General features: G+C 42.8%; 1 protein-coding gene across 2 annotated transcripts in view; it reads right to left on the bottom strand.

Annotated features, from left to right (window-relative positions):
• LOC118509603 overlaps positions 1–26,284 on the bottom strand; it is a 173,117-nt gene that overhangs the window by 54,269 nt on the left and 92,564 nt on the right. For both annotated transcript variants that reach the window (XM_036050398.1, XM_036050399.1), the window contains exons 4-5: positions 11,116–11,824; positions 1,706–1,842 (exon numbers count right to left, since the gene is read on the bottom strand). In XM_036050398.1, the coding sequence (XP_035906291.1) occupies positions 1,706–1,842; positions 11,116–11,584 (606 nt within the window). In that variant the 5' untranslated portion in view covers positions 11,585–11,824. The remainder of the gene's footprint in view (positions 1–1,705; positions 1,843–11,115; positions 11,825–26,284) is intronic.

Below are 26,284 nucleotides of genomic sequence, written 5' to 3'. Positions count from 1 at the left end.
CTCTACGGTGCGTATGTAACTCATTTGCTGTGCTTCCGGTAGGTTTAATTTTGAAACCTACATCAAATTGAACGCGTCCAACGTTACACAGGTGAAGCGAATAAGTGGGAAAGATGGGATGATAAAGAGATTTTTTTCTTCCCATTCCCACTATTACTAGCTTTTTGTGCCAAATTTTATCATTCGATCAAACATTGTATCCTGTCCTGGGGGGTTGATGAGCAGAAACACGGCAAAAAGAGCACGCTCTCATTTCTGGATAAATCGATTTACTATGCATGAAAAGATCAACGTGTGTGAACGTGTGTCCTTTTCGCTGTTCGTAGATAAAAGGGCTGCCCCGATTATGTGTGTCTGTGTGCGAGAGGGGTTAATCATTTTCGAATCAGCAGACACACACACTCGTGGGCGCTGTGGCAAGCATTTCGGTCAGCAAACATATTACTCGCAGCGGTAACGGTAAAAGGTGGAATGAAATTCCATCGTGCGGGTAAAAACTTCCGACACGATTGTGTGAACGATCGGCGGATCAAGTTTAATTAAATTTTGATGAAACATCAAAAAGCTTTCAGTGGATCGATTAAATTTTCATCATTTTTTTTCTGTGTTGTCTGTTGGTTGCATAAATGGGAGTTTTCCCGGTTGGGAGAATGTATATTTGCACCCGGTGCGCGCTGTACACGGCTCTACCAACCCAGTGGAAGCGGATTTTAGAACCCTTTTTCTTCCCGGAGGGTGATAAAACGCGTTTGTCAAATGGAATTTAAAAAAAAAGAGCGTTAGTGAACGGTCGCGATCGCTTGCCTTTTTGGTGTTATGACATTATATTCACGATTTATGATCATTCCGCGCCATGTGAAAGCCGAAGGGAATGCACCGCTCGGGCACAGTGTCCGATGCTTTGTTTTTTGGCTGTGCCAACCCTGTGCATCCTGTCACTGTCACGGATGATAAATTTGATGTATTTGCATGCGGGCAAAATTGAAATTGAAATTCAAAGCTATAGCTGCGCGCCAGCGTTGAGCGAAATCAACAAAACAAACGCACCCTTTGGGCATTTGAAGGGAGGTGGATCCATGGCCGTGGAAAACATTGCTGTTAAACTGTGTTTTTCACTGCAGTGAGTTTCGAAAGCAAAAAGCGAATTGCAAGCTCACAACCGGTTTGTTGCCTTCGGGCCAGTTTGTACAAACAGTTGCAACCTGCACTCATCGGACAGAACAGTAGTCGGGCGCTGTTTTTGTTTCTTTTGTTTTAATTTTTGCTTTTACTTTCCGCATGAAATACGCTTTCCAGCGTTTCCAGCAAAAAAGTGGCACAGGAAAGGTGCTAGCAGCAAAGCTTGATTGATTGATTCACACATTGATGACAGCGATGGGACGCATCGGTTTGCGTACAATGTGCGCCGCGACCACATTGACACGTGTCAACGCCTTTTTTCTCCGGTGGTGGTTTCACGCTTTGATTCCCATTTCGAAAATGAAGATGGTTGGAGGTGCGTGTGGGAAAAATAATATCCAAAGTGTTGTTGACAAGGTAAAAAGCTCGAATCTCGACTACGACCGTTCGATGGCACTCATGTATTGGAGTTCGATTCGGGTGCTTTTTCTTCGAAGTTGAAGTTGAAGAAGTGGACACATAAAAAAGGGAATGGCAAAAAATAACCACAAGCGCACGGAAACAATGGTCGTCCCCGGTTTCGTACCTGCACGATGTCACCGTAGCTGCCACCGGCGGCTGTGAACGTCAGGATGCACACGTACGGTATCCGGTCCTCCTTCGGTCGGTGCAGCTCCAGATTGTACGTCAGTCCAATGTTGCCGTAGTACGTACGGTTGCATCCTGAAAGGAGAGAGAGAGAGCGAGAAAAAAGAACAGTGAGAAGTGGAGTTGGAAAAAAGTTGGAATTCTTTCGACAGTAACCGTCCACCCGGAGCGTCACCCGGAGGTGGAAGCTGCCATTCCACCTAAACAAATAATTGAGAATCAGCCAAAGTGACCATGCATCCGATTGGTGCCTGTTGTCGTTATTTTCTTGCCCAGGTTATAATTCACCCACTTTCAGTTGGAAGCACTAGGGAGAAGAAGGTGGGGGGAACACTCGTACAAGAGGGTAGGTTTTGATTGACTTTCAGCAGCATTGTGGCCATCGTTTCACGGAATGATGGCCCTCGGTGAACGACACGGAGGACACCATGTGGGATGATTTTGTCTTCGTGAGTGCAACTGTTGAGCCTAGCCTAGCCTAGCCTAGGTTGATCCGAGTGGAAGTGGATTGCATTCGGTGAGTGGACTTGAATCAATTACTTGGCGCAAGGGTGTGAGTGTAGCGAGAATGAATGCTATTTATGCATGCAGGACGTTCGGAGCAGCAGGACGCTGGCCCTTCCGCTGGCCTGATGGATGCTGTACGACTATTGGCTTTATTGAAACATATAGCAAACTCAAACTGTAGGAAGTAGTGGTGAGAGTAAATGGTGTGCTTAAGTGGTGGTTGAATGTGTGTGTGTCTTTTGAAGTAAAGTACAGGCACAATCGTGTTCGAAGGAGTGGTTTTGTACACTATTGTCTCGTTTTTGTTTCATATGACTTTGTTCACAGAGAGGTTGATTTTTTTGTTTAGCTTCATTGAACTTCAGCCAGGTTAATGACATGAAAGTAATGTTTCAATTAATAATACAAAAGCCTTTTTTGTGTTCTTATTGGTTAATCTACTTGACTAATAGGTTATACCTGTCTGAAAGCAACTTTATCCCTAATTCGATATCAGTTTATAGAAAACAAGACTGCCCATGCGGTTTGGAAAACTGACGTTCTCCTGATCACTAATTTAAACAGATTTAACAAACTATTTCAATGACGGTTATAACTGATATCGATTTTAATTTATCACTAGAGCTAGCTTTGGTTTTATTTTTTTGGGTGCTATTTAAAAGGTTCTGAAAAAGAAGCGACAAACAATAGCGAAACGATTTGACCAAGTATTCAAATTTTAGTTGTTATTTTCATGTTTTGCCTCTTTATCCTAGAATGGTCCTGGCCTGGATTGACTGGCTTCGTTCACGAAGCTTATCAGTGGCTAGTAACCGGTACCTACTACAGCTCCAAGAAACTTCTCCACTCAAAACACCTGTCACGATGAACAAAGCCGGGGTTGTGTAGAGCATTGTCAGTCCTTGTACTCACATACGCCTCTGAGACACAAACTTGAAACTCCCTTAGTCGTGAACGAAGAGACTGAACTCTGAGGTGATCGCACTTTAATGCAGCGAATTAGACTTGCCAAGCTCCAGTCGGGTGGGCATGTCATGTGAATGGCACCAATTCTGTGAAGTCTTATTAGGCTATCCACGTGGACAAGGGAGGTAAATTAAGTCTTATTTAAAAAAAAAACTTTATCTTGGAACAATAGGTTGAATTTAACAATCTACCAACAGCATTACCCTTATATTGGTATAAATGAGCAAAAGCAACAAATCAAACGACCTCTCTAAAGTTTTCATTACAGTGTGCACAAGCAACAAGAGTCACTCCAAATTCATAGAATACAGATATCTTACTCTGTTTCCGAGCAAACATAACAATTGTCCGATGTATCTAGGCACTTGTCATCCGAGGCTGTATGTTAGGATCTTATCCTTATTTTTTATTTTGGGGAAAAAATGAATATTCGCATGTATTCAGCATGAAAAGCTATGACGATCAGTTACTTCTCTCCATCGTTGATTATGAACTGATCGTCCTACGATGGAGGTATGCTCAATAAAGTCTGTAGAGAAAAGTGGAGAAGTCTGTTCGATAAACGTTGCATCCATCGGCGGAAGGATGTTTGTTTATAAGCTTCTTCAACCAGACTGCTTCAACCAGACTGGCTCATCAATGTGCGATGAGATTTAAAAAAAGCCATCTTGTTAACGACAATTGGAATCATTTAACCTTTGTTCATTTACCGAAAATATCTGCTAAAGCGTCGAAAACCTTCTCTGTATGTTTGCTGTATTTTTCATTAAGTGTGGTGAAACAAGAAGCAATTGTAACTAATTGTGCCTTGCTAGTTCCAAGTTGTTTGATTCTAGGAAAAAAAATTGTCAATTAGTTATCTACTTATTTTAAATTAGTTCTAAATATTAAGTTCTTTTAATAATTTTGTATATTTTAAGAGAGTATTTAAAAGAATCGATAAAAAGAGTTGATTATTATTATTATTATTATTAGAATTATTATTATTATTATTGATATTATTATTATTATTATTATTATTTATTGTCCACCAATGATGGTTTAACAATTATCTTTAACACTTAAAGGAAAAGCGAGGATGACATTAGAATTAGGTGGCAAAGAAAGAGGCTTCACGAAGACGGACACGATAAGACTCGTAGCAGAGGATCGTTCGACCCGTAGCGGGTGTGGCGGGATGGGATGTAAAGGGGAGGTCTATCGCGACGGGAAGGAGCATAAAGAAGGATGGTAGGAGACCGGCAATGAAGCTAGCACGGATATGGAAATGCCTATCCTCAATGGTTTCTAGCCCAAGAAGACGGCAACGGACTGAATAGGGAGGGAGAGCAAGATGATAGCCGTTAAGGAAGCGCCGAACAACTACACGAGTGAATTTACGCTGAACGCTCTTCAGTCTGGCCATCGCAGTGGAGCCTGAGAGAGACCAGACTACAGCCGTGTATTCCAAGGAGGATCGCGGATTTCGGACGATAGCCTAATGATCAGACCCAGTGATTTGTAAGCCTTGCTGATAACATAATCAATGTGGGAACTGAAGGACAGCGTTTCGTCGAGCCACACACCTAGATCCTTTACAGAGGATACGCGACGTATAACAGTATCACAGAGGGTGTAACTAAACGAAAAACGAAAAGGAGATCACACAACACTTATCGGGGGACAGGAGTAGGCCATTTTTACGACACGAAACAGAGAAGGAGTTTAGTACAGATTGGAGAAGACAACAGTCAGCAGACGAGGACACAGGAAGAAAGATCTTGAGATCATCTGCGTAAAACAGAAAACCTTCGGCGGGAAGGATGGAAATACAGTCATTAACAAATAACAGAAATACAATAGGACTAAGGACGCTACCTTGAGGAACACCCGAAAAACCTACGAAGGAGTCGGACAGACAAGATGAAACTCTAACTATATACGATCTTGAAAGCAGGCAAGTCTTCAGCCAGGACAGTAAACGACCCCCGATACCAAGTCTTTCGATAACAACAATCCGTAACATTTCAGTCGCAACAATTTACAACCTGTTGTCGTCTGAATGAAACAAAATCTATTGACCAAATTATTTTGAGACCGTAATTTCGGTAATTAAATTCTATTTTATTTATTATTTATTCAAACAAGCTTCTTTTGCTTTTTTTCGTTTCTCTGTTGTATTCGCTGTTGCTCTGCCATTGTTAATAACCCCCCTTCTTCTATCCTCTACACTGCTTTTCCTGCCTCCCCATTTTAATTCAACACATTTTACTTTATGGCAATGGCGTTGCGGAAGCGTTGTTCTCTTTCATTGCACCTGCGAGATCATGGCAAAACCACAAGGACAGTTTGTGGAGCATGGAGTGGAATTGCAATTTTTGCTACACACGCTGCTACAAGCACATAAAAACGAGCAAACTTCCATTGGCTCATCGCCGCACCGCTGAGCATGATTGTTCGTGGAAAAAGGAAAGCAAAAAACACCTCACAGTGACTTTGTACGAGTGTGTGTGTGTGTGGTGCAGTGCTTCTTCCTTGCTTGTCACACATTGGTGTGTGGTTTTTTTGTTGCTTTAGCTAGTTCCCAACCAATCACATCATCTTCCTGCAACTCGTCATCATCGACGTCATCGTTCTTCCGTTGGATAAGCGATGTCCTAGCCGCGATCCACCATCCATCCAGCCTATTTTGAAAGCGTTCCCTACTCACTGCTATCACTGCAGCGCGGTTTCAAGTTCCACGAGTGCAAAAAAGTGCACCGGAATGCAGTTGTCGAGTTTAATAGGTTTTTTTTTTCACTCGCTTCTTCTGCCTACTTCGCTTACCATGGCAGTAGAGCAGGGTAGGCATTCGGCATGCACGAGTCCCACGACTTTTTTCCACAACTGCCGTGTCGCTCAACTTTTCCAGTCTCTTTTTTTCTCTCCTCCCTCGTGGAAAAGTAGTGGATGCAAATGTGAGTTCTCTATTTTTTGCCTGCTGCTGCTGTTCACTGTCACCGTAAATTGGTGGTGGCGAAGGTGAAAATCGATTTTACACAGCCTGGTGGGTTGTGGTACTTTTTTTGCGAGCTGCCCGGAACGCGTTGCGATGCACCTAGTGGTGTAGATTCAATTTTGGGTAGCGGGCAACTCGTTTTGAATTTGGAGTGCCAGCGTGTTTTTTTTTCGCTCAAGCGGACAACACTGCTTCCGAACACTTAATTCAGGGTTACGGGACTCGGCACTTGCGGGGGGAAAAATATTTTAGAAAAAAGCCACCCATATACATAAGGGGAACAAGCAGGGAACCACGATCGTTTCCAATAAAACGCCTAGTATGTGTTTACCTTTTTGCACAAAGTTGAAAGTCATTCACCGGGTACGGGTGTTTGCCTTTTTTCCGCGTTTCATTTGTTGGGCTGCCCTGCCTTTTTTCCTTCTTCTTCTCTGGTTTATTTTGTTCGCTCAACCCACCCAAAACTGTTGGCCAAATATTGAATGCAAAAGGGCACGAAGTGAAAATTACATCACGCGAGTACCATTTAGCGTGTGCGAGCGTGAAATATAAATACGTTTCAAAATGAAATTTGTGAACGCGAAAAAAAAACATACAGACACGCATACATGTGGAAGGCTTTCAAAGGCTGGCACTTGCAGGTGGTTGGCCGGGCCTGGAACGCAATCGTAATACGCAAGGAAGGAAAAAAATATGCCCAGTTCAATGAACTGTAACGCTGTAAATGGGGTTGGAAACGGCGGTTTTTGCTAGGAGGAAAGCGAACGCGGAAATTCTACAAAGTGATGTAAGCTGTTTGAGTTTTATTGAAATAATAAAGGCAAGAGAGAGGTGTTTTGGTTGTTTTTTGAATATTCTGTAACCGAAAGATGTATGGCACCGAAATGATTGCTTAAACGGTTATAAATAACAGTTGCAATAGGAGGCGTAGCCTGGACCGAGCTGGAAGCAAAAAAGATCTTACTGTCGCTGATAGAATAAGTGAAAGAAAAACGTTTAGAAGTGACATGAATTTCAAAAGGAAAATGAACTTGTAAATGGGGAGTTAGTTTTATACCACGACAAATATACGCTTCAATTAGCATCAAGTCACAGAGAGCAGGAAATGGCAGGCTGAGACCTCTCGAGGTTGTAGTGCCAAGGAAGCAGAAGAAGGCATGTGTATTTGTAGTTGAAAGCCTCAAAAGTACTGACAGCATTTGGACAATTAAAAATGTTAGAACATTTCTCACCAAAGACAATATTTGCATAGTATATCTAGCTGGCAGTAACATGGTACAATAAGCACAATGTAGCACCCGCTGCAATTGAACTGAATTAACTCAGATCAATTCCTTCCATGAGTTTACACCTATTTTTATGTCTTCTAAACCTATTTTTAAAGAAGCCTATAGGTATATTCCGTAACGTTATATTTGAAAACCTTGACGCATCAGTCGCTTCACCGTCTTTTCCTGTTGCAACGAGCCTCGATATCGATCACGATCAAGCACCTTCGTCTGCCAATCCAATTTCCTGTTCTTTCTGATCGCGTCTACGTAATCCCTTCATCTAATGTGTGAATATCACGCATCCTCTGTCAATGTGGACGTACTAAATGGATGACTAAAGAGCCTAATGGAATGGGTTGTCTGGTGCTACTCACATGACTATGGCCAGTCCACCAAAGTCTGTTCAGTCTAATACGAAGCTTGTTGAGCTAACCTTAGTAGCGGATTTTGTATTGTCTTTCCACAAATACGGGGTCGCAAATGCTTCCGTGCAGCTTCCGCTCGAACAAAGCTATTGAGAATTCGTCACTTTTAGGCATGTCTCAGAGGCGTATTTGAGAACTGGGACCATAAATGTTCTATACAGTTCTAGCTATCAGCGGGCGTTAGGGTGGTAAGTGGACAACGGACAACGTCTGAACAACGGACAACAGTGTACAACGTCTATCTTCGTACTATCTCGTCTATCTTAGGACCGGGGTTCAAATCCCATCTGGACGTTTCCTTCCTAGTGAGGACTGAATATTCAACAACGTGTTATCATTAAGGCTAGTAAGCCATAAATGGCAGGAATGACCTAAGAGGTTGTTAGGCCAAAAAGAGAGAGAGAGGGCCCTAGCTTGCTCCTTCGCGACAGGCATTTTAAGTAGAGAAGTATCCTTTCTAACGCCTATCCAGCATCTTAATTTCTATGTTGATATCGGCTGCCTTTTCAACCCAGATAGGTAATGTTTAAACGAGTAATATAAAAATCTTCCAGCAAATATCGGCAGGGCAAAAACCCAAAATACAGGTCGAAGCTTGTGAACGAGTATGCAGCAAAAGAAAAAACTATGCTGAATCACAATCACCTCAATGTCCAAAATTAAGCCCAATAGAGCATCTTTGGGACTGAAATGTGACAAGAACTGTAAAGGAAGGAATATTCTCCACAGATAGAAGTTAATGCAGAAGAATGCAGCAAGGTTGGAAAAACTCAAAACATGCTCGACTCTGTACCAAGAAGCTCGGGTAGGTTACAACCTTGTGAGAAGTTGTGACTCTTAATTTCAACAAGCACAACATTATCTTCTCAGTGCAACTTTGTGATAGAAAGTTAATATTCAGACTCCGAGATAATATTTCAACTAATCAACGTAATATATTCTAGGCAATATCTAGCCTAATGAGCTAATTTTAAGAGTATCGTTCAGGAAAACACTGTACAAAATGTGGCTGATACGTTTTTAATACATAGGTTCGTTCGTTACAAAATCGTATCATCATTCGATTTATGCTAAAAGAAACTATAATTACAGCGCCATCACATCACTTTGCGCCTGTGCTAAGGTTTTCGAGCTAGTTGTGTACGAACCTCTTCTCGCTGCTGTCTCAAATTACCTCAGCACTACTCAACATGGATTCGTCCCTAAGCGCTTAACCAGCACAAACTTGGTTGAATCTGTCAGCCTATGCCACAGGACCATCGACTTCGGCTTCCAGGTGGACGCGGTATATACGGACATCAAAGCTACGTTTCAAAGTGTCCCGCTTTCCTTGCTACTCTCCAAGCTACAGGTGTTGAGTACGTCCGTCCAATTGCTGACTTGGATGCATTCGTATCACACCGGCCGATCGTTCCGCGTGAAAATAGGACCACATATGTCGCGTTGTATTCCTGCTTCTTCAAGGGTGCCTCAGGGGAGCTACTTCGGACCTCTGCTGTTCGTCATTTCCATCAATGACGTAGCTAGGGCACTCCCTGCTGGAAGCCACCTACTGCTTGCTGAAGAAGCGAAGCTATTCCTGCCGATCCAAGACCGGTCCGACCAACTCTGCCATCATTCCAGTCCTGGTGTTCAGAGAATGGTCTTGAATTGTGCGTCTCGGAGAGTGTTGTCGTAACGTTTACGAAAAACCGCTGTCCTCTGGTGTACGACTACACATTAAACGGTTCTGCTATTGTCTGCAAAAGCTGTGTTAGGGATTTGAGAGTACTCCTCGATGAGAAGCTGAGCTTCCACGAACAGCTGGAACACGTCGTCACCAAGGGCAACCAGCTGATGGGTTTGCTTAAGCAACTTCGCTCTGCTGCTCCTTGGTTCGATCGATGCTGGAGTATGCCTCCATTGAATAGTGATCATCTGCTGTTCGGACCCTGGCTCGTTTGGAACCCGTCCAGTGCAAATTCACCCTGTTCGCTTTGCGCTTCTGGAGGGTCCAAGTGGACTACGACACTCGTTGTTCGCTTTTGTGTATCGAGTCGCTACACCAGCGTAACTGCAACGCCCATAGACTATTTGTTGCGGGGCTTTTGGACTACCGGATCGACTCCTCAACACTACTCTCTGGGCTCAACCTATACGTCCCAACCAGACCATTTCGCCCAAGGACGCTGGTTGACGTAGAGGATCGCCGAATCCGTTTTGGCGCCTTTGTTCCCTTTCTCCGTATGTGCCTTGAATGTAACTGTATCAGTATTCGTCACCAATCGGGCATGCCACGTTAAGTGTCTTAGCAATTAGGCTTCTAGGGGACTCTGTGTGGCCCGTAAAATTATAATAACAATAGAAGATCCATCAATTTTAGAAATTAAATAACATTAGTGAAATTTCACCCATACTTTCTCTATAAAGTGAACTAGTTTCAAAGCACCTTCTGCCACCATAAAGCTATGCACAGTGGCCTTCATTTTCGTACGACAGCATGCAGCACCCCGAAAAGCAACAAATAATACCAACCTTCATCATCATCATGCATTTCCTTTCACATTAGGGATGTGCCGTTATTGCATGGCTAATGGAAAATGTGTGGATTTGTGTTTCCGGCTGGTGACAGTGTTTTTTTTTTGTCGTGCTGGATCGAAAAAACTCCTCACGGTTCGGAGCGGAGCAAAAGAAAACCCGGAAGCGCGCCCGGAAAGAAATAACGACAAATTGCAGTTGAATGCAGTCCGTCGTGCTGTTGTTGTCTTTAGCACTCACACACACACACACACAGCCAAACTTCCATTTGTGTTCGCTTGTGTGTGTGTGTTTTTATGAGGATTTTTTTGTTGTTACCAGACGGTAAACTACAATGGAAATGGTTAAAGAGAAATCCATTTCCGGCAAACCGGCAGCAGCTGCAACATCGTTCAGCAGCAGAAGCTTCGTCAAACACAGCACTGCCCAAGCGTGCCATTATGGTATGAGCATTGTTTTTGCTGTGGAAAATAAAAAAAAGGAACTCAGTACCCACCCGTTCTGCCCATCACTCCACTGTAGTGTTTTGATGGATGAGAATAGCTTCGCGAGACGGAAGAAAAAAAGCTCACAGGAAATAGCGTTCGGTGCTTGCCGGTGTTTGGTAATATGCCCGCCGGAAAGCCTTAGCGATTACCCACCAGCTCCCCATCTCATCCCCCCCCCCCCTCAGTCGAGTACTTACGGGTGCAGAAGCGTGGTTCGTCACTGCCATCGCCGCAGTCATTTACATTATTGCAGTACTTGTCCCACGGAATGCATCGCCCATTGGTGCAGGTGTGCTCGGATAGGGCGCACTGTTGCCGCGGTGGATTGCTGCCACCTCGGTTGCTGCTGTAGTACGTTTGCTGCGATTGTTTCTGGCCGGCGGCGGCTGCGGCGGCCAGTGCCAGTGCCGTCGGTTCGTCGTGGTTGGGCGAGATCAGTACGGCCGGGTTGGAAGCGCTGCCGGATTTGGTTGTCGCAAGTGTGACCGTGAGCATGGCGAGTGTTGACAATGCTGCCAGCATTAGGGTGGCACTGGACGATCCGCGAATGCAGTAGTGCTGCCATCGGTGAGCAGTTTTGTGGCGTAAGGTTCGCGATCGTGTGGTGCCGTTGGACATTGGGGACAGACATGCTGATGAGCTTGGCTCATCGGATCGGGGTTTCATTTGGCTTGGTATGGGTGTATGGGTGTGGTTGTGAGTGGCGCCGTGTGTGAGAGTGTTTGTGTGCAAGAGGGTTTTCTAGTTATGAGGATGGCTACACGTGATCATCTCCTCGTGCGGTTGGGATACTTTCAACAGTGTCCGAGGCTTTGGATTCAATTGAAGACCAATTGCAGTCTTAAGCTGATGATGTTGCTAATGGTGATGTGATGCGCGGTTCATCGATAAAGAATTTAAACCCATCTGCAAAAAAGGAAGAAGGAAAGAATAATATTAGTATATTAGCTATTTGGTCCATGTGGCTTTGATTTCAAAGATGGTTATTCATGATAGCTGTAAGTTTAAGCCTTAATTTGTCTTTTTGAGTATAAAATACACGGGTCCATCGTGAGTCGTAATGTCGGGCAACATGCAAGGAAATATTGTACCATGAAGTCCTGTCGGAAAGTACCTTGGAATAAATTTTGATAGAAAATTGTTCTTCAATAAACTCTTGAAAAAGGTTCAAACCTACCGCTAATATGCCGTTGCGGTTTTTGCTCTTCAAATATTCTAAAACATGTAGCATTAACTGCTAGAAACGTTTCAAATAGTCGCTCAACTTCCGCGTTCCAAAAAGTAGTTCTTTTTTAATTTAAATTAGGTTAAGGTTGTGTATCAAATTGGTTGTGTTAAGATAATGATCGCTAATATAGAAGACACCTTAGAATTACGTGGCTGAAAACCTCCCAATGAAACATATTAATGTATCGAAATATGCAGGAAATGTTTAAAAATGATCAAAAATAAATGTACAAATCGTACTGTAAATCTTAAATAAGAAGGCATAATTTCACAATCATGGATTAAAATATTAATTTACCGTTTAAAATATTAAATAATTATCGATCGAAGCTAATCAATGACTGCTACTAAAATTGTTTAACAAATCTTGGACTCTATCATAAAAATGCCCCCTAAAAGTTTGTATTGTACTTGACACCAAGAAGTGTTATAAAACTAACCACGAAACCTTGAAAACCGTTTACGTATTAGCATTGAATAAGCATAAGCCAATATAATTGTTAAATTATTTTAAAGGATATTTAAGGGTCTCTTGGCTTAAAGTAAAGTAATGACCTTTAATGCTGGTCCCTTTTTTGATATAAAAAAAAAATTGCTTCGTGAGCATTATGGGTACTAATTGTGTGTTGTGGTGTGCACCGGGTGTGATCATTTTATGGCCCACTTCAATCAAGTACTGGGCGTCTCCATGTACTTTGCTAGCGTATTTATCATACAAGCAATTTGGCTATCATAGGGTTTATCGGGTGGTATAATGAGTGTTTCAATACGCAAAAAAGATATAAGGTTTCAAAATGCACAACAGTTTTCGACCGGCATTTTGAATCACATAAATGAGGCTATGGATAAGACAATTGAACGGCTTCTATCAGCTATTTACACGTTCCTTTTATGTTTATCATTGCCGTGATTTATCAGAAGCCTTTTCCAGTGAAATACATTTTCCCATAACCCAAGGAAGCTGACAATTTAAACAATTGCTGCATACCGCCAGGCCTGTAATGTAAACGACAGTACATTGGCGCTTTTCCGTGGAATAGATTATCTAAAGTGGATTTATATCTCTTTATTGATACAACCGCAAAGTACTACGTTATTATAGTGCTCATGCACCTTTAAGAGCCGTAGCATTGATGCGCTTATCGAGAGTCAATTGCTGGCTCGTTTTCCAGGAATTCTCCCCATCAGTTGCATATTACCACGTTGACTATAATGTCAATGGTGAGATTCCAAGAGTATCAGATTGTACGCTGATGCTCTAGAGTCACGAACATTGGGTTCCTATTTTCTATTACTTTCCATAATTAATGCATTTATGTCTCTTTTTTTGCACTCCGTTCCTTCATCTCCGTTCTTTATTGTGCGTAAAAGTAGTAAGAAAAGATCGACTATAATTGTTTCTTTGTGTGTAGCTAGCGCATGAGTAAACGAATGCTTCCCTTTTTTTCCCTCAAACAACACCACTAAATCAATAAGCTTTGTATCGATTTCATTTAAGCCCGGCATTAAGCCAACGGCAAATCGATCGGGCAGCATTTCTGGTGATGCTCTCTGTTTGCTCATGTCACCATGTCCGAAACGTGGTGCGTCCGTGCATGGGCTTTCACTGTTGTTTGCTTGCTTCAAATAGTAGCGCCGGAACGCTACACACACACGTGAGTACGAGGGGATGGGCTAGTCCTGATGGTGTTGGGTTGGCAACGGTCTAATGACAAATGAAAACGAGCCGCCTGCGCGCCGGCCGGCCAATTTCACAAAAGCCAATGCAGCTTTTTCCTACACAATTATCACGGGCCGGCTAAAGTCGAAACGTTAAACGCATAGGACGGTCTCGAGGGAATTGGAAGTCGTCGTCGTCGTCGTACGCCATGTGCGCTAACATTCATGTCATCTGCCACGCATGCTGCCGGAAACGGACCGCAAACTGGGGCATAAATGTCGGGACGAGAATTCTCATTTCCTTGTTTCGGGGTTCGGGAGTTTTTCCCCATTCCCCCATTCAGTGGAAGAAGCCAGATGACAAAGAGATCAGCCGAGAGTGACGGCTGACGGATGAAAGGAAGTGTTTCGCTAGAAGAAGCCGGACATTGTTTGTAAAGAAATTATTGCATCAAATGTCCACCGTTGACGGGGCTAGAAGAGCGCCGTGGGCAATTCTTGTATGGCGTATTGTCAAACAAACACCATCAGTACTCATGTTTCATCGTTGGTGATATAATTTTGAACAAATGTTGGAGCTCCTATTTGCACTGGCCGGGACTCTGGTTCGGCTGGTGGATTGTATCCCGAGCGCGTTCAAACACATGGACAAACAAATTGCTCGCAGTGTATGGTGATAGAATCAATATTAGCTGTTTGTGGCACAGGAAGAAAGCTTTGTTGGAGCATTAGTTCATGGTGAGTGTGTTTGAATAATTATGGAGTTTTGGATTCGGAATTGAATTCGAAATTGAATTTAAAAAATTGGAAACTAAACACAAACAAGATTTCAAAGTTGAACTTGGACTTAAAGAAGCCGTAAAATCCCTCAAAAAATCAATTGTGCCAAAATCGATCCCTAAAGCGCTTTGAATCGCATTACAATTCGTCGCAGTTGCTCAGTGTCACCTGTTCGTGACCTTCAATCCATCCAGCCAGTCCAGTTGGTCTGGATTAGGGCACACGATTTCATGGCTCATCAACGTACCATTCCTTTTTCTAATCAAACGATAAACCATTCTTCGCTCGGTCGTAACGCATAAAATGGTTGCCAGCAGTTCCCACTTGCACATTGTCACGTACAAAGCAACAACGACGGCATTCCTCAGGCTATTGGACCCGATTTCTGCGTAAAGCTCCTCTTTCTTCCCTTGTTTGTGTTCTATTTGCGTGCCAGAAGTATCAGTTGCAGTGCTATCGCCACGACGACGACGTGGGCTAGGACGCACATAAAACCAAACCAAAACCGCCTCTTTGCATGCTTTCGGCAATGGAATCGTAGAATGGAGGAGAGGAAAAAAAACGAGCACGAAACACAATAAAATCGGCGCCAAGGAACGTGAAACATTTATCGCCGCCCCGTTGGAGCAAAACATGCGTTTTGTTGCGTGTCGTCCACGGGCTCAGCATTAGCTTGAGTCAATTAAAACATTCTACCAGGCGTGGAATGAAGCGGGCTGATGGTGTGGATGGCTGGAACGGTGCGTGGCCAGACCGCTGCTTTAGGTGAGAAATTAATTCACGCAGTTTTGTTTCGGTTGTTGAAGTTGCTGGTGCTCGTTGTTCTCGGAGTGGCGTTTATTGCCGCGAAAAGGCGGCTAGGAATGGGGGGCTGAGGAAACATGTTTATTGGTGGGTTGAGGCAACCGTACGATAAGAATAGTTGTAGAAGTTATGTTTTTATCATCAAACCAGGGTTTACTGCAACAGATTATATGGCCAAGACGCATGTGTTGTGTTGATGGAGGGAGCCGAATAGGACGTTCAAGAGCTTTTAGGGAATAAAAAGCTGGAGAAGAACATCGGGATATTGTTGATGGAATGATGAATTCTTCGGTGTCTCCCCTGTGGTTTTAGACGATTCTATGGTAAAGTTTGGTAATGCACCTGGGATCTTAATTTTGAATCTACGATCTTAAAAATTCAACAGCCAACGTTGAAGCGAGAAACCTTTTTCTCAACCTTTTGTCTTCTCAGATGCCTTTCTTCCTAGATTTACGACTTGCTAACTTCATGCCGGCCATCGATGACATACTAGAATTACCGATTCCACGAAGTTTGATGGTCAGTCCTCACTGTAGGTGGACGGTTCAAATAGTATTCGATCTCTACTCTTGTCGTTTGAAGGACGTTAGTGCTATCGTCTCGGCCTCAAAATCGAAAATTGATTTTGATTTTAAATGAACAAAGTCTAACAAGGCGTGGTACTAAAACTATTGTATACAGGTTTAAAAAGAAATGGAGAATTGAATTATGCTCCTTTTTTATGCCGATCAGAGATCATGAGAGATGTAGCAGTTAAGGAAACAAGTGCACTGCATCCTACCCTGGTGTCTCTATCAGTAGACGGCCTGCAAGCTTACGAGCAGGCGATAATAAAAAGCGATTTTACACACTTTCTTAGGATTAAGAGATCGTGGAATTGATCGACTGAATTACCAACGTAAGCTAGAAATAGGCGACTAAAGCGACCTTGAGGAAGAGACCCAATCGACAAGCTCTAGTTAAAGTCCTTCCGAAAATTAGTATGGGAAACGCTTCAATGCTCACCGTATCGGAAGCGATGAATGAATCGAATCGTACTCAGCAGTGCAACTTCAAGAGGTTTTGATGTACTTTAACTGTTGTCCATTGAATTACCAGGTAGTAGGAATAACCAGGTCCTAACTACGGACTTACTAGGTAGATAGCTGACCACGGACCTTATGATCAACTTAGCGATTATCAATTCTTCTGAATGATGTGAATTTGCTTGGAGTTATTTTTTGATTTTCTTCTCTTTTTTTTGGCGCTGCAACCTCGAAAGGTCTCGGGCTGTCATTTCTGGCTTTCTGTAACTTTATTCAAGCTACAAGGCGGTCCGGATGGGTTTTGAACCTGCCGTGTGAAGACCGGCGCCGTTGTCTCCTGGGCCATAGGACCACCCCAACTTTTTGACAGCGAGCATAATAACCTCATAATTCATATTCCTTCTTTTTATGAAGCTCTACAACCTCGAGAGGTCTGGATTATCAGTCTTGCGTCAGTCTTGCGATCCTGACTTGTGAAGATCGACACCACTGTCGCCACTGTTACCGAACCACCGTCTCATAACTATCCCTACTTACCAATGTTTGGACGTTTCTCCATCAACAAGTCGGGTGGGAGATTAAGAGGATAAGGTTTTCCTATTTTAATTAAAATTTAATAAAAAAAATAAACTGACTAATGCTTCCCGCTTTTGTGGATTATTTGTTATAAAACCTATTTTTCTATATACAAGGAAATTCCCGAACGTATTGCTTCAAAATACAAGTTGATAACATCGCTGTTATCCAAAAAATAATTTATGTAAGTTAGACTTTTAAGATACATAATGCTGTCCGAAAAAGAGTTTGACTCCGTTAGATATGTAGCTATTTAAATCACAGAATAAAAGAAACCCAAAACAAGAATAGCAGCAGCACGTGGCAGCTAACATGTGATTTGGTTTTTGTCCCGTTCTACCCGGAACTGGTATTACATGCCACCGTATCTTGTCATCCCCACCGTAACAAACAAAGCAAGCAACAGCGGGACGACGGGGTGGTTTGATCACATATAGCTCAAACCACGAAAACCCGGTGCGAGGCCGGGTTCCGGGGAGCTGACAACGGATTTTGATGCCATTTTTCATGTTTACAACTGTCATCCCATTACAACAAGCGACGTGTCGTCTTCGTTGTCAGGTTGGCCGGGTTTCCAGCGTTCGTCCGTCCGTTCCGGGTGTAGGTTCCAATATCAAAAGCCATCGTTTTGAAATTATGCTCTTTTTTCTGCTCCGAGTCCCACTCGGAACACTCCTGATCCTGCTCACCGACGAACCCAATTTTCTACCGTCACAAAGCTTAAAAGTGAAATATAAGCGGGAAGGAAACTTTGCAAGAGAAAGAGAAAGAGAAAGAGAAAGAGAGAGAGAAAAGGAGAGCAGAAAACCCACACTCGATACATTCCACGGTTAAAGAGTCGGTTGAGTGGAATGGCTGCCCTCCAAATCGCCTCAGGATTCGTCTTTTCATGTGTGAGTGTGTGTGTGTGTGTGTGTGTGTGTGTGTGTGGTATTAAAAATAAACTGGACCGAATTCCGGCACACCGAAAGCTGATGCCACCATCATCGTTTGGTTCAGTTGACAGAGCATTTTCAATTTAAATATGTTAACGCAAGCAGACCGAATGGAATATCATCGGCCTGTCAGCGCGTCGCTCGGTTCTCGAGCTCTCTGCTTGTTCCTGATGTCAGATGATGTTGCTGTGTCTGGCGAGATGGTGTGGTCGTGTGGTTGTTTGGTAAACCGTTCGTCGCGCCGCTTCTTTCCCCCATTTTTATGCTTGCAGTTATTCTATTTTTCCTTGGTTTTTGCCCTCTTCAGGAGGATGTGGTGGACTTCGTAGTCTCAAATTTAGGACAGAAACATCTCGCCTAGCGAAGAGTGGTTGTCTGGTGGAATTTTTGAAACTCTCACCAGCACTGGCAACCATTAATGCAAACAATGTACGTAAAACTGACCAGCATCACAAGGGCCGGGCTGGGTTGTGTAGTTTTTCGGAAGGAACTTTCTCCACACATACAGATGACGGGTTTCGGACGGCTGTGTCTTGTGCTGCACGTGTACGTGTCGCTTAGCAAGCTGGGCTAAAGAAGCCCAACAGGACAAATAAAACGCAGCGCAATTGGCGAATGATATCACGATGATGGTGATGATGATGATGACGAGGATGATGCTGTGCCAGTGGCCTGCTTTCGCCATAGGAAAATCCACCCCAAGCAAGCTGTCGGTTTGGTGGTGAAAGACGACACAAGTTGACGTAGGACATGGTTAAGTAGATCGCATTTTCGGTGCTGTGTATTGTCCCCCAACGGTTCGTGCAGCAGCAAAATGCAAATGATGAGAGATGTTTGATTATCTTCGACCGAATCCGACCTGCTGCTGCTGACGGTGCTGTTTTCGGCAGTCGATGCGAACAGCGAAGAAAAAGAAACGAAAACCCATTTTCAGCACCAGCCTTTTGTTTAAAGTGTTGCTGGCTTCTTGTGCTTGAATTAAATCAAACAACTTGAAACTGGGCAAAAATCTATTCCACGTACACACACAAAAAAAAAAACCGGGGCGATGCAGTTTATCATTGGCACTGGGTGCTCTTCTGGGAACACGCTATGAAGCTTTTCGTACGCTTTTTCACACGTTCACTTCGAATTTCAATAAGTTGTAGTTTTTGCTTCCTCGGCAATGGAATAGAGTGTCTCTCTTTTTTGTTCTTCTCCCTCATATAGAGTGTGAATCGTTGTGAAAAAAGGGGAAAGCCCGGTATTGGCTCTAGAGACTGGAGGGAAAAGTTTTGTTCCAAGGGTTGATAGCTATGCTCGTATGAGAGATCAACTCCGGGCTGGTGGTGTAGTGCAACACGGGGAGTTTGCGAACAATATTTTTCATTTTGCACGAAACTTTAACCGGAGCTTAGGTGATAAGTTTAGAGAGCTTTGTGTTGAAATGCAGCTGCTATTGGAATGGTAAATTTGAATGTTGATAAAAATTTATTAAAGTCATTTTTTTGATTTGGTTTATAATTTCCTTTTTTTATACTTGTTTTGTATTCTAAATATTCTTCGAAATGGGTTTGCTTTCTAATTGTATATTGTTTAAATTTTAACACCATATTAAACTACTTATGGACAAATACGGGCCCAGGTTGTTTTTTTTAGCCATAAAGGACGGTCTGGCCGTATTGCTCCCAGGTCGATATAATAAAGGAAAGAAACTACAGCTTTTGTTTCTCTTTTTTATCTGGTTTAAAATGAACTGTATTGAAAATGTCGAGCACTGCGGACCTTAAACGTTCGGGACAAATCTCTTGGTTGCTTAGCCAACGACAGGACTAGTGACTAAGCCGTGGTGCCGAGTAGTGTCTTGTCAAAATTATTGCGGGTTGGGTTCTGGCTACATTACTTGGCTTGCTTTGATAGAGAATATCGGTAGGGAACCATTCCGTTGAACTCATTTTGTTTTACTCCTCGTGAGCGTTCGTGAGTGTTTCCTTAAAGGAAAAATATTTTATTTATCGGAAATATTTCTTTTAGAGTTAAACAAAGCCCGACAACTCTTGGATTCTTATGCTCTGTAATACGCGGGATCGGTCGGTCTTTTACGACGGGGCTTTACGCATATGTGATTTGAGTCGCACCGTTCTTACGTGGTTCATTTGGATTTCGACGAGAGCGACGAAAAGCAATTTGCTGACCGAACCAATTCTTCCATTTATCGACTGTTCGGGCAATTGTGAAGATTCTAGATGAGAATCAACTTTACTGGACTCGATTGTTGGAGATATCGAGACCTTATCTTTGGTAGGGGGACACTCGATGCTCATCGGCGTTGAGTCGGCCAGGCGACTCTAGATATTCAGAGGGAACATTCCTTACTGGCTCGTAGGAGCCTATGAGGCCTTACCTTGGGTAGGGGTCTCTCAAAGCTCTTGAAAGGAATTGGACGCGTTGCGATCGATTGTTACGCTCCCATGAAATGAGTCGTTATGATTATGTCTGTTTTGTTCAATTTGTTTGCGATGGTTTGGAGTGGATAAAGTTTTACGTTTAGTTGCTGACCGCTGTCTACACCGTGCGATGTTTGGTGCATTGGTTGGTTTGGTTTCGTATTGCATTACGCAACCTGCTTAGCCGAGTGCGCTAGTCGGTTTTTAATGTTTTTATTGCAACGGGTGGTTGGTCAAATCTGCTGAATATGCGGTTCTTGGTGGGGTATAGGTCACTTGAGTTTAAACAGTTGTTGCATAAGGTTGTGGTGTGGTTGACCGTTCCTTCGCACGTGTTTATGAAATGAATGTTTTTCATGAGGTGTTTTTCAGATGTATAGCAGGGATGCTGCACCTCGTTGTCCTGATTGCTTGTCCCCCTAGCTTTGCGACATATACCTTGTGCCTTATGCTCTGATAGGTCCGCTAACAACGGTTTAGTAGTAATAAATAGTAGAATAGTGTGTTAGTAGTTGACCACGTCTACTTTGTACTACTATCCTCTACTTGTCGCTTTCACGGAGCGTCACTGTTGTTACGGAATAAATAAATATAAATTCATTTTGTTCTCACAAAGAGCAAAATCCGCGTAAAGCATATTCAGAGGAATCTTCAAAATATCATAATAAAATCTAAGCCAAGGTTTAGTTCTATTTTTCCCAAATACTTTGGAATGAAGTTGTCCCACCGAAGGTTCACTTTCAATTGCGTATTCTCTCGTTGTAAAAAAGAAAAATTAAAATTTATTCACAATGTTTGTTTGCAATCCTCATATTATTACCCTTCTTCGGTTCCTCTGTGTTCCTGAGTAGAATTCCTGTAAATTACCAACAAAGATCTATCAGTATGTGGATGTGGCTCAAAAAATATCTAAGCTTTTGCTGATAGTATTTGAAAGCTTGGAATGTGATGTAACGCTCTATTACAGTTTCCTTTAAATAGAAACTTTAAAACTTTATGAAATTAGGACAAATAGTAACAAAAGAAGAAAACTGAATAAAATGTACAATGTTCTCGCTATTCGTTCTTCTTCTTCCTTGGCACTACAACTTCGAGAGGTCTCGGCCTGTCATTTCTGCCTTTTTTGGCTTGATTTGAATTTAACCGTAGCAAAGCTGTCAGCCCTTATATTGCTTTATAATCGTCGGTCATCTATCTGCTTCATATGACTCTTCGTAAAAAAATCTAAAAAAAAAACAAGCGAACGGCAGCTATATGTATTACTTGTTAAAAGATTGTCAAACTTGGTTAAAAACTACGTCTAGATATAAAAAGCAGAGTGTACAGCAATGATTCACCATGACCTTCGGCACATAAAACACACTGAATGTAGCAGATTTGTTAAAATAGCATTCTTCTATCTCACCCATGATAGAGAGTATAAAACACCAATATTCTTTATTGACTTCACAGCTTCAACACAGCACATGTTCCGGTTTTACAACAATATTCATCCACATATGCTAACAACCGACGGGAAAAAAAAAACTATTCCACCCCACACAGACACCGCCTTATTCCAGCACTTTGTCACTGGATGTGGATTCTTAATGGAACACTTTTAACGACACGATTCCCATCGACCCGTTATGGGCTCTTTTTTCATACGCAGTGGGGGTGGGAAGCAGCAGGTTGGAGGGGATGGATTCACCGAAATCACTAGCAAAACTGATGATGATGAGGAAAAATTGCTTGCTTGCATTGCTTTGCCGGCATATACATGGCCTCGGGCGGCAAAGAAAGAAAGATAAAGGGGTTAGGAAAAAAGCTCATTTTTTCCATTCCATCAACGGAATCGAATCGATATCACTCGAAAGGCCAATGCCAATTTCAAGTTATACGTTTCGTACCGTTCTCCACACCCAGACACCCATCTTAATCTCCGGTTGGGCTTGCGTCCTTCGAATCAGATCGAAGGGCGATATTATTATCCATCGTCGGGTGGATGGCTAAGCCGGAGAGGTAAGGGGATGTTTTTACCAGGCTCTGGCTGTATTGGCTGTGAATGCATCGTCCTCGCTTCCTACGGCCCGAGCTACACTTATCCAGCAAATATTGCCAGCTGTGGCACTGTGTATATTTGCCCCTGTTTCCCTGTACTCACTCCGTCTCGGGTCTCGGGTCTGTATGTATGTAATAGGTGGGTTTTGGGGGCACATCTGCATCTTAAGCTGGGATTGACGATAAAAATGTGATTGAGTTTCGAAGTCTTCATACAGAGAAACACACACACACGCCCCCAAAGCGATATTGATGATGAAGGAGGAGACCAAACAGATTTTGCTTGATTCATTGCAGCTTACGAGGAAAGCAGGTTTTCTCCCATATCGAGATCAGAGGATAAACAGTGTAAGCGAGTTTCTTACCGACATGTTTAAGCAAAAGGTAGATTTGTTGATATTTGGATAAGCAAAAAAAAAAATATGGCGAGTTATTCCCTTTTTTTTTTTTTTTATTCATAAAGAACGGCCTGGCCGTATTGCTAGCGAGTTATTCCTATTCAGGGCAAAATTCCTAAGATAGTATCAGGGCAGACGATATTAAATGATTATCTTTTTACTATCCCGACAATCGATAGATATCGCTCAGACAGCTGGAATAGTATTTGCTATAAATCTGCCATAACAGACGCTATAAAAGTAAATCTTTCAACAAGGGCCACACAACAGAAACAGACACACCGTCCCCATAAATCTCTGTGCCCGGAGTAACGGTTTGATTGACGATCGTTTTATTTTGATAATAAAAAAAATGTTTCAACGAATGTTTGCTATTGTTTGCTTTGGGCGACGTTATGAAACGAATGCACCGAGCCATTATTCACGATCCGTCTCAAGCATCAATAAGGCACACATTACGGAACGGCATCGGTGAAACGATCGGTTAAATGATGCCAATTTAGCGGTACGACTGCAACGGACAGGAACTGTTTCAAACCCATTCAACGATCTCAGCAAACCGGAGGAACAAACAGCAAACCGGAGGACGGAGTGCTATGGTCAATCAGAGCTGCAAAACTGCACCATAAATATCGCCCCGAATGCAGCAACGATTTAAATTAACTCGCCCATTTAATGCCGTGCATAAAAATGCGCCATCACTGTCTGGTGACGTGATCAGGATGAGAGAGAGAGAGAGAGATGGTCGGTGACACTTCATTTTCGACCTCAGACACTCGTCTGCCTCTCGCTCATCCTCGCTGTCTCTGAACGAACCGGAAGTGGCACACGTGCCAACCGGTGCAGCCGAGGTCATTTATTGATAATGCGTATACAAACAACCTCCCAAACGAATGTGGCTTGTGTTTGTTTAAGCCCCAACCCCCCCCCCCCCTCCAATCTCGTCCCATGCCTCCCCTCCCCTTTCTCCACACCACCTCAACCCACAAGAACCAGCATGTCTGATCGGTGATGGTGGTAGCCGCACGGTAAGCGTTTCTAAATGCATTTTTAATCCCTTTTCTGGGGGGGCGGCAATTCGCTTCGCACCCCAGTTGTCATCCCCCTTGGTCGCTTTTGTTTCACCCGTTGTGACCTTTATTGTGCGACATTAACGCCAATGTGGTTTCGCCGTTCAAATCGCCATCGAGCGCAGCATTTTGGAGTGTTTCGGTGCGTATCGGTTTTCGATTTGCTCACGCGTGTGTGTGCGCTGGTTGGAGTGTTTGGGTTTTATTTAAATTGCATTTTGCACGGAAAACGATGCGAACGAGGAAAAAAAGCAAAGCGGCACTTAAAACCTATAAAACCACACCGAGATGGCTTTAGCGGAGGCGGTGGAAATTTGCTGGCGGTAGTTACAGTAAATTAATTTCGATTAATCAACATTGATATGGGAAGTATCACTTGTTCGGATTGTGTGTTTGTGTGTGTATTTGACGTGTTCGAAATTCCTACGCTGCCTACTAAATGTCAAATGTCACCGGGCGTCAGGCAGTTGAGTGGGGCAGTGAAGCAAAAAGGAAGGAAACAACAGCTCAAACAAAAAACGAAAAACGACGAGAAACAGGATTATTGCTGTGCAATGGCGTTGGTCCCATCGTAATCCGGATTTATTTCGACATGATTGTGGGAATATTGGAATCCGGTGCTTTATTCGTTTAAAAATTAATCCGCTCTGTGGACAATGGAAGGGGGGCGAGGCTGCGGTGCGGATTAAGCTCTCATATGATTGTAATTTTGATCAATTGCGCTCAGCAGCAGGTGCTGCACGTGTACACTGAGTCGGTTTTGTTGTGCAGTATTAAACATGGGGATAATAAGTCTGTTTTGCACTGAGAGCTGTAGTCAAACATGTTTTGGGTGGTTTTAAATTCATTTTTTAAGGATAGAAATCAAGTGAATTTTTCCTGTTTTTTTTTAAGTTTGAACTCTTATATTTTCAGTTCCATTTTGGTTAATGTTGGAAATGATCGTTGGATAATTTGAATAAAAAACTTAATTTATTTATGTGTTGCTGGAATTTGAAGATGATTTTCATACTAAATTAACGAAAGAGTTCAAATGAATCTAATATAATAGCTTCATAACCAGTGGTGGGTCATAATATTTCAAGATCCTGAGCGGAATGGCAGTTGAGGTCCCTCTAGTTGTGATATAAAAGGGAAACAACATGATTTCCCTAGCCAACGAGGTCCTCCTAACCGACGAGGCGAAATGCGACCGCTCCTTCTGCTCCTCGGTTGATCCGCCACTGATCGTGAGGAACCTTCCATGAATAATAATGAATTATAGAATGAACTCTGATAAATGAAATGTTAACGTTACAATGAACAACAGCTACTAACAACAACAACAAAATGGATGGGTTCAAATCGCATCCAGACCGTCTCCCCATACGCAGGGCTGACTACTTTGCTACGGGTAAAATCAAGTCACAGAAAGCCAGAAATGGCAGGCCGAGACCTCTCGAGGTTGTAGTGCCAGGGAAGAAGAAGAAGAAGAAGAAGAACAACAACAACAACAGCAACAAAGACAAGCGAGCAACACAAGTTTGACTAAACCAGTGAAAATATCACAAATCCCTTCCCGATCACGATCAGTGAAAACTCTACATTTGATACTCCGACCTAGCTCGAAGCTCGAACCAGTTCGGAAGAAAAATCACTACCTGAGCTAGCGGCATTTTGTTCGCACGTTATCACTTCATTCAATCAATCAGACACCATGGAAAAAACACCTGATAGTCTATATGCCACCTTAATCAGTCCCGACAATAAGACCAAAATGCAAGCATGATCGTGATTATTACTGAAGGAGCTAACGATGTAGTTCATATCGATAGTAAATCAACTTAGTTTGTTTCGTAAAATATACTAAAGATTTCTTCTTCTTCTTTTTTGGCCTAACAATCTCTTAGGTCATGCCTGCCATTTCTGGCTACCTAGACACTTGATACCGCATGGTTGGACAGTCAGTCCTCTCTATGGGGGGAACGACTCAAAAGGGATTTGAACCCCGGTCATGCCGTGTGAAGACCGGCGCCGCTGTTGCATTAACCACCAGGTTGGCCTCTGGAAAGACTGGCAGTAATTCGTAGTTCGCTCTCAGAACGTATTTTTATTGGTTCGAAAACGATAACTTTCATTCCATCAGAGATGAATTTGAAACCGAGAAAAGGAAATACATAAAATAGAATATAAATATGGAAATTGCAATAAACTAACGCAGTTCGCATAGAAAAATGAGAGAGAAGACTTAAGAAGGCAAAACAATTATAGTACCATAAAACTTTCTTCGCTATTTAATGGTAAACCTGGCCTTTACTTTGGATAAGTAATGATCTTCGTAGGAAAACTCGTCCTCAAACATCAAGCACCAGAAGCACTAACAACAACAAAAAGAATGGCTACCGGTACAATAGGAAATTTCAAATGTAACGACACAATGGCAAAAC

The sequence above is a fragment of the Anopheles stephensi genome, chromosome 3 (assembly GCF_013141755.1).
Source record: "Anopheles stephensi strain Indian chromosome 3, UCI_ANSTEP_V1.0, whole genome shotgun sequence".
NCBI classification, from domain to species: Eukaryota; Metazoa; Arthropoda; class Insecta; order Diptera; family Culicidae; genus Anopheles; species Anopheles stephensi.
The sequence above is the reverse complement of the archived record's forward strand: the minus strand, read 5'-3'. Positions and strand labels throughout refer to the sequence as shown.